This window comes from Lampetra planeri, chromosome 16 (genome assembly GCF_965212315.1).
Source record: "Lampetra planeri chromosome 16, kcLamPlan1.2.h2, whole genome shotgun sequence".
Lineage (NCBI taxonomy): Eukaryota > Metazoa > Chordata > Hyperoartia > Petromyzontiformes > Petromyzontidae > Lampetra > Lampetra planeri.
This window is the reverse complement of record NC_136122.1, coordinates 11,870,245-11,879,832: the sequence shown is the minus strand read 5'-3', so window position 1 is coordinate 11,879,832 and position 9,588 is coordinate 11,870,245. Positions and strand designations below refer to the sequence as shown.

Below are 9,588 nucleotides of genomic sequence, written 5' to 3'. Positions count from 1 at the left end.
GATGTCGACGACGAAGCAACGACAGGGGTCGTGAAGTAATGACGACGCATCGCTTTTGAGATCTCAGGCCAGCCGCTGTGATATAACACAAGTCTCCGTCTCATCAGGGCTAATGGCCGTTTCGCATTCACTAATCGTGGACAGGCAATCCCATTAGCTCGCTCTCTCTCCCTCTCTCTTGGACGCAAATTCTGTCTATGTGAGCAGTCAGAACGGGCTTGCACCACCACCACCACCGCACTTTCCAGTGCCCCACTCCCCACCCCAGTCCAAGTGAACGCGGCTCATCTATAAAAGAGGGGCACGGAAGGGAGACCCAGGAGGAGTGCGGGGAATATCTGGCGGAAGAGCGAGGAGCCACTCATGGAGTCGCCAATTCTGTGGAACCACGAGAGCGGTGAGTTAACGATTTGTTGGCATTCGCCCACACGTCATCATCACGCCAAGCTTCAAGTATCACCATGAGTGAATTACCATCGTCATCCATAGTTTATTATGATCAGGAATTCGATATGAAAAGAAGTCTGTCATCGCGATGGCATCCGGATAACGGGGTTTGCTTTGAGAAAAAAGTTCACCATACGTACAACACTATCATCATGAATAGTTATCAGGTGGTGATCATAAGTCGGTCATCATCACGATGGTTCATTAGAATTAACTAATTACGATCATCATCATTAGACAAATAGATTTGAAAAATTAACAATTGATGATGTCGGGAAATGTGGTGTACTCCTTTAATATGTCGCTGTGCAGGCTAAGGTCGCCAAGCGTGTAGACTTGTAACATTCGCAAAACCTCTGAGCTACAATTTGGTCCGCAAGTTACAGTGCAGCAATTCGATTCTCGAATCCATCTGTGCGGGGGCTTTGCACGGCGAGTTTTCTCCGGGAACTTGGCTTTCCTGCCACGTACGGCGGCGCGCAATAAGTTATGCACTTGCGTGCGCACGTGAAACATGGAATTGTTGAAACATCTCATTGCAAAACATTTTGGACTTAGTAGCTTTCCTGGATAAACAGTTGGCAGGACGATGGTGACATTTATTAAAAAAAAAATGCTCCACAATTGTGGAATATTTCTACAGTATATATTTAAAAGGAATCTTCTTCTTTCGTATGGATGATGTAGATGCATAGCGACGACGACAATTTAACGTTCAGGTGGTCCAGGCAGATGACTGTGTGAGCGGAGTTGTATCGCTGCAATGTCTCCTTCGTATTTGTGAATCGGGGCATCGCGTCGTTCTACGTTGTCACCGTCCGTTCTGGATGACCACAGTCGCACACTGCCGGAGAGTTTTTAATTTTCAATTTGTGCATTAAGTATGGTTTAAAATTAATATATCAATACAACAAAATTATATATATATCCATAAAGCACACAAAGTATGTGCCCCCCCCATCTGCCTGTGCCCCCCCCCCCATCTGCCTGTGCCCCCCCCATCTGCCTGTGCCCCCCCCCCCCTCCTCTGCCTGTCCCCCCCCTCCTCTGTCTGTACCCCCCTCTCCTCTGCCTGTGCCGTAGTGACTGAGAGGCCCGCGCGCTGGGAAGGCCTCGTGGTGGCCCTGGGCGCCGTGGCTCTGATCGTGACCGTCGCGACGAGCGCGTGGCGGCTGCTCCGCAAGGGCCGACGGCCGACCCCCGTGCCCTTCCCCAACTTCGATCACCGCTACCTAGAGGCCAAGTATGGCCGCGATGGGACCCGGCCCCACGGCAAGGTGAGTGACCCCCTTCCCTCCCCTTCCTCCCGTCGCCCCCGACTCCCACCGCAGTAGCCTCTACAAATGTTGTCTCATATTCTTGGTTCTTTCCGTAAAGTCACGTAGAAGGGAAATAATAAAATAATTAAAAGAAAACTATACAATTCTCACGACGTTTCGATTGCAACACAAGCAATCGTCATCAGGTGTGAATAAAAAATGCTGTCTCGTCCTACTGCACTGGCACACTCTTACAATGTCTTGACAGCTTATGCCCTCCCACAATCAATGGTCCTCTTATTAATAGCGTATAATACCCTCTTGAAATGCCCTCTCACGTGAGCCAAGTCAATTGGAAAACCACTTTTTAAAAATTACGAGTTTTTTTGCACATTGGGTAACCAGGCTGAGGTCATCATCTCGCTCCAGTGACGCTCAGATTTGAACCCAGGGTCTCAGCAGTAGCCCATCTCGAGGTTCGCACGCCCCCCGCACCTCCCTCCAAGTAATTATCCAACGCAGCGGTGGCGTGGTGCGGTTGGCATTATAGAGCCCTGGTGCAACGAATGAAAATGTGCCCACCCCATGTCTGTCTCACTCACTCGTCGCCATACACTGCACTTGTAGCAATGCCCTCCAGAGATCCCATCTAGGAGGCGATTTGGCCAGAATGTCTTGGAAGGGGGTGGGAGGCCTCACACTTCAACCCCACCACACACGACCTGCAGTGGCGTACCCATTGACACTGCTGGGTAGACAGAGGCGAAGGGGATTGAAGAAGTTCTACAACAAACTAACCCACAATACCCCCCTTTGCATCAATGACAAGCAGGATCTCGTAGCGACATGACTAATGGGAGCAGCCGAGTTCCCCCCACTGGTGCCCTACGCGTTCACGCTCGTGCTGTGTGTATGCCCTGCATATGTTTGCCGGTTCTACCGCGTGTTGTTCGGTGATATGTCCGACGTTTCGTGACAAAGGTGCTGGAGAAGCTCCCAAAATACGGAGCGAAACGTTCGACTAACCCGCGGTACAACTCGGAAAACGCATCGGAGGCTTTTGAGTGGCGATCGAACAAAGACGGTCGCCGCGTCGCGTGGCGCTTCCAGATGCGCTTCTGCGGCCGTCTGGAACGCTCTTCCTTCCGATGTTAGGAAGCCACTGGAGCTATGCACTTTTAAATCATCTCGATTGAAAACATATTTAGTTAGAACTGCTTTTTGTCTTTAGCTTGTTGTCCTTCCCCCGTGCCTCCGATCGCTACAGTTGGTGACGTACGGTGTGAAAGAAGTTCATCGTACATATATCAGGGAACTGTTTGGATAAATATGGTTAGCTGGGCGTTTATGCCGCCATGGGTCATATGAAGCGAGGTCACGGGCCGTGTGTTGCCCACGGATCGCGGGTTCCTCACCCCTCTCATAGTCACTCTAAAGTGTCACTGCCAGAGCCTAATAACATGACTAAATAGCCACCGGGCACGAAGCGTCACAATTGCAGTAAAGTGTCAAACACCCACCGTTTGTATTTTTTGCACGCAAGAAACCACCGCGAAAGTAGAGAGGGCATCGTCAACACTCGGCCACAAGGCATCGACGGCGGATCGAGTTGGCAGGCGAAGGAGCGGGCGGAATGCCCGGCAACACCACCCCAGCCCTTTCTTCTCTAGCTCGCCAATTATCCCCGGGGGGGGGGGGGTTACCCAATGCAGAACAGCGCTGCTGGAACACGGTGGCCGTTTCTTTCACGTAGAAATTCAAACGAGAAGCCACCCTCTGGGGCAATTTGTAAGCGCGGATTTCAAGCGCCAAAAACGCCCGCCCACCCGCCGTGCCCGTTAGGCACGCGCTCTGAGTGCTCAGTTTATTGGATTTGTTTCGCCGATTTGCCCGGCGATTTTCGCACGGCAGATCCGTGGTGCGCGAGCACCGCAGCAGCAGCAGCGACAAAACACAACAGACAAAAACACCAACGTCGTCTTGGGCACCGATCACTGCGGCCTTCATCCCAACTTGTCCCGGGTTCCCTCCGTGCTGGACTCAAGATTGATACCGCTGTGTGCACCCCCCCCTCCTCCTCCTCCTCCTCCCACAGCGTCCATCCTTTGACGAGTCTGCGGACCGCTGGTACGAGACCGGGGTGCGCCGCACCTGCGCGACATCCCCTCTGCGCGTCCTCTTCTTGCGCCACGGCTACGAGGCGATGGACGGCTCCGCGGGCCGGGCACGAGGCCCCACGCCGCTCTCGCGCTCCGCCTCCGCCGACTCCGTCTCCTCCGTGTCCTCCGTGGCGCCCGACTTCGGCTTCCAAGACGACGGCGGCGGCGGCGGCGAGATGGGGGAGTGCGATCCTAGGGTGGAGGTGGCCGTGCAATGCGGGCAGGGGGAGCGAGGCGGTGGCGGTGGCTCGGAGCTGCGGGTCGCGTTGCTCGGAGCGCGCGGCTCCGTGGACGCAGCCGAGGCTCCGTGGAGGGTCCGGCTCACGCTGCTGGGGCAAAGCGGAGCCACTCACCTGGGCGACAGCGCGCAGGTGAGTGGCGAGGTGTGGCGAGGCGGTGTGACGTGTGGTTCTAGATGTGAAGCTTTCGAGACTGCAAGGATTCATATTCTTAGGTGTTTTCGGTAAAGTCACGTAGGTAAAACATTAAAATTAATAAAAGTAAAATAAAAATATCGTGCTGTGACGGTTCCACCTGAAGACGGAAGCTTGTGTTGCCTCCGAAAGGTCGTGATTTTTATTTTATTTTTATTTTACTTTTATTAATTAAAAATTTTTACCTACGTGACTTTACCGAAAAAAACCTAAGAATGTGACGTGTGGTGTTTGATGAGGGTGGACGGACGTACAGTTGAGTGTGTGTGGCAGTGCGGTCAGGTGTGGTGAGGTGTGGATGACCGAACAGGTAAGCGGGGAGGTGCGATGATGGGCGGCTGTGATGTGGTGAGGTGTGGTGCGATGCGGTGTGATGCAGTGGGATGTGGTGAGGTGGGACTTGAAGGGATTTGCTTGGACTGTACAGGTGAGCAGTTGATTCGCTGGTATGTAATGCGGTGAGGAGTGGTGAGGCTTGTGTGAGATGTGGTTCGATGTGTGTGGACAGAATGCAGGTGAGTAAATGTGGTGAGGTGAGATGATGATTCGAGTGATAGCGATCGAGGCATCGTTTCAATGATCTCAGAATTTTTTTTGCGTAAACATTTTGTGCAACGGAGTCTGCTTCTTTGACGATGTCCACGGTTATACCATCTGGGCCAGGGGTCCTTCCCTTTGTTTATACTGTACAGTGCTGCGAAGGGCAGAGTTGACTTATTCAAATGTAACACTCGGAAGGCCTTCACCTTCATCTGGGAGAGGCGGTCACGATTCCTCGTCCTTACGAGCAATGCGCAAACGAAATCACCCACCCTCCCACCCACCCACGCGCGCAGATCTCAGCTGCAGATCCCCCAAACTCGACCGTGGAGCTGGACCAGGAGTTCTCGGTGACGATGGAAGAAGGCGACCTGCAGCAAGGCCGCCTCCACCTCTCCGCCGTGCGGTGTGAGGGTGAGGCCGGAGTGGGCTCCGGGGGACACCGCGGGCGATCGCGGGAGTCCGGAGACCCCGGGGGTCGCCCGCCAGAAGCGCAGCTGCACCTCTCTGAATTGGAACTCCACGTTGCGCCGTTCGTCAGCTGGCTCTTCCTGCGCAAGTCTGGCCAGGCGAGGGCGCTGCGAGCCTGTGGGACGTTGGGTTGTCACGAGATATTATTATACATATATTTGTTGTTATTCACAATCATCATCGGCCATGGTCCAATATACTGCCTGGGCCGCCCCAAGCCCCGAATCCATCTCTCACGATCTCGAGATGCATTGATCCACCTCGCAGCTTCACGCGAGCTGATTTCGTCGCTTCCTTGCTGGACGTCCCCTGGGACGCGTTCCGTGTCACCTTTATGGCCACTCCTCGTCACGATACTTCACCATCCGCCATCGTCTCCTGCCCGAGGCCACTTTTATTAACCTTGAACCTTTGTGCGTTCTCCAATCCGTGCATTCCTCGTTCCGTCTTTCGATGTCATTGTTCGTTCCGTCTCTCGATGTCATTCCAAGCGACATTATCTCCACGCTTCTTTGCGCACTTTTTCAGTTTATCAGTCCCACCCCCCCTCCCCATCAATGCCCACGTTTCTCCTCCATTCATTACACCACTTAGTAAGCACTGTTTAAATCCTTAATGTTGTCACAAACGATATACAATTCAACGATGTGACTCTTACACACCTGTCAACCCCTTATCAGTGCCCTACCTTATTACAGACCAATTCAGATCTTATTGGTTACCCCGTGCCATTATAAGTCTCAATGTTCAAAGTCCCATCACAAGAGAGAAACACAAACAAATAGACAACTATTTTTTACCCGCATCGAAACAACTGTACGCCGTTTTGACCTGAACACTCAATTTCCCTCTACAAGAATATGGTTAATCCGTATGGGTTGACAGGTATGTTCTTATCACGATAACCGTTGCATGTAACTTCTTTAATTTTCTCACATCGTTGTTGCATTTTATTGTTGTGTGCCCTTCCGTCCGTCCAGTACAAATAACGATGACTTATTTTTCCCCTCGTCTCTGCTCCCATCTGGGCGCCACGGTGGCTAGGAGATGTTAACTACCTCGCCTGGTGTGCAGGAGGTTGTGGGTTCGATCCCGACCCTGACGCCTTGTTGTACATTTTGGAGTTTGCGTGTCTCTCCCCTATTCTCCGGGTCCTCCGGTTCCCCCCCCCCCCTCTCCACATTTTTGAATCAACGTCACGCATTCAGAGTATTTGGCTCCTGTAAGTTTCCACGTGACGATAAGCCACTTAGTTGAGGCCCATTGAGCAGCTCAGTGGGCCTTACCTGGTAAAATAAAAATATAGTTATAGAGTTTATACCCCTTCCGACCCCTTCCAACACCCCCCCCACCCCCCAGGCGGCCGAGCGCTGTGGAGACATCCGCCTCTCGCTGAATTACCTCCCCACAGCGGAGCGGCTGACCGTGGTGGTGGTGAAGGCGCAGCATCTCGTGTGGCTGGGGCACAAGGCTTCTGCCGGTGGGCAGGGGGGGGGGGACGCGCAGCCTGGGGGTGCAGGGGAGAGTCGGCATCTCTCCCTCCACACGCCCTACCCCCCCCCCCCCCCCCACTAATTAACTCTGTATGCAGGAGAGTATGGAGCCAATCGACTGCAGTTCAACAGTGAAATCCATCTTGATTTGAGGCTTTCGTGGCTGCAGGAATTCATACTCTTTGGTTCTTTCGGTAAAGTCACGTAGGTAGAAATTAATTAAAATAAAACAAATCACGACGTTTCGATTGCAACACAAGTAATCATCACCAGGTGGGAAAACCACAGCAATATATATTTTTCATTATGGATGATATTGGTCGCGAAAGCCTACGTGTTAAACTGGTCGTGTTCAATTCTCGCTCACGGCCAACACCAGTGATGCTTATCTGAACCGGTCCTGGGCCTCCCCTAGGTCGACTCGGCCTCAAATGAGTACCTGGTACGGTTTTAAACATTGCCACTAGGGAGACAAAGGCGGCCGGGCGTGGTGCTGGTCACCCATCCCCCCCCCCCCATGTGCCGTTACGGCCTTCATTCAGTGCTCGCTAACAGCACTTGCCCCAATAGTCTGTTAAGGCTATACGGGGTTGTGCGGTGGAGTGTTGGTGGTGTTATTTATTGTGGTGGTGGTGTCCCACTGCGCGCAGACCCCTACGTGAAGGTCTACCTGCTGCAGGGGGGGCGCAAGGTGAGCAAGGTGCGCACCGCTGTGCGCAAGGACGAGAGGAGCCCAGTCTACAACGAATCCTTCACGTTCAGCGTGCCGCGCGCTTGCCTCCCCGTGAGCCTCTCTCCGCACAGCATATACACACACGTGCACACACACACACACGTACACACACACACGTACACACGTACGTACACACGTACGTACACACACACGTACCCACACACCTACACACACACCTACACACACGTACACACGTACACACACATACGTACACACGTACACACACACACGTGCACACACACACACACGTGCACCCACATACGTACGTACACACGTACGTACACACACACACACGTACACACGTACGTACACACACACCTACACAAACACGTAGACACACACGTACCCACACACCTACACACACACATACACAAACACATACACACACCTACACACACGTACACACACATACGCACGTACACACACACACGGTGGTGAGGTTTACACACCGCGCCAAGTACTCATTTCAGGCTGAGTTGACCTAGGGGAGGCTCAGGAATCGGTTCAAATAACCGTCGGTGGCGTTGAGCCGTGAACGGGAATAGAACTCGGGTCGCCGGGTTCGTAGCGCAGCGCGCTAACCGCTACACCACCGCCCCCCATCTCTCCCCCCCCACCACCATCTCCCGCCGACCACAGCACGTGTGCGTGCGCGTGACCGTGGCTGAGCGCGCGCCCGGCACGGGGGGCCGTGCCGAGGTCGTTGGGCACGTGGTGCTGGGCCCGCGGAGTCGCGGAGCAGCGCTGGCCCACTGGACGGCCGTGCTGGCGTCGCCCCGCAGGGCCGTGGCCGCGTGGCACGCGCTCATCCGGGGCCCGCCGGACGCGTCGGCCGAAGGGGCCCAAGGCCACCCGCAGCAGAGCGGGGGCCAGGCCTCGATCATCGGCAACACCGATGACCTGCTCTGCTAGTGCGGTTTACCGCCGCCGCCGCCGTCATCATCATCACCACCACCACCACCTCCGATTAGCACGGTTGGCTACGTACGGTGCGAAAGAAGTTCAACATTCCCCGCACATACTCGACGATGTGTTAGCATGGTTGCATTATCGCATCGTCGTAGTCTTCGTCATCGTCACGATCACTGTAGATATCGGCGCTTATCAGTCATGGTGTCATCAGCGGCATCAGCGGCACCGCCATCCGTCTTCATCATCATCATCTCCACCTCGATCAGCAGCAACAGGAGGGGGCGACACAAGTCGGCGGCTGCAGATACATTCATCACGTTCGTCCACGGCAACCAGCATCGGATGCGGCAACAGTAGCAGTATTGTCAGTGAGAGTCATATTAACAATAATCACCATCATCACCATCATCAGCACGACCAGCACCAGCACCGGGTGGAGTAGCAGCAGCATTCTTAGTGACATCAACATCATCAACATGATCATCATCAACATCATCATCAGCAGCAGCATCCACAGCAGAATTATTAATAGGATGCTCACCACTCATCATCGTCATGAGCAGTAGTATGATCATTCATTGACAATATCACCAACAATAAAAGCAGCTGCATCATCATCATCATCGTCGTGATGGTGGCACAGCTCTGTAATTTTAATTATTTTAAAGATGCGCGTTATACATCTTGCCCACCGAAAAGACAAACAAGGTGGTGTTTGCATCAATAAAAAGATAACATTATCCACTGTTAATCAATATTGCGTTATCCATCAATCATTTAACTGACACAATCTCACCTACCATGATCCATCCATAAAATAACTTGGCATAATAAAATTTCTTACAACCTCTATTCAATCCACTCCTGGATGAAAGCCTCCCCCATGCAGTGTCAATCGAGGGGGTGGGGGGTGGTGGGGGGGGGGGTTGACCATACTTCACATTGGTCAGTGGGGGTTGGCGAAGGGTTGAAAACCCAGCACCGGATTCAGACGTCACTCGCTACACGCACACAGATAAACAGACTGCCACCTATATCTGTCCACCCATAAACATATATACATACAAGTAGATATACAATCCATTAGCCGCACGGCTCTGTGGCCATGCATTATTATAATTATTACACTGGTCAACCTGA

The 9,588-nt window shown here is 53.0% G+C and overlaps 1 protein-coding gene across 1 annotated transcript; it reads left to right on the top strand.

Moving 5' to 3' along the window:
* The first annotated feature begins 363 nt into the window (after nucleotides 1-363).
* Nucleotides 364-9,199, top strand: LOC144722972 (synaptotagmin-12-like). The gene is made up of 7 exons (XM_078601440.1): nucleotides 364-397; nucleotides 1,531-1,724; nucleotides 3,802-4,236; nucleotides 5,136-5,408; nucleotides 6,670-6,790; nucleotides 7,454-7,587; nucleotides 8,176-9,199. The coding sequence occupies exons 1-7, from the start codon at nucleotides 364-366 to the stop codon at nucleotides 8,446-8,448; spliced, it is 1,464 nt and encodes a 487-aa protein (XP_078457566.1). The 3' UTR covers nucleotides 8,449-9,199.
* Nucleotides 9,200-9,588: the final 389 nt, after the last annotated feature.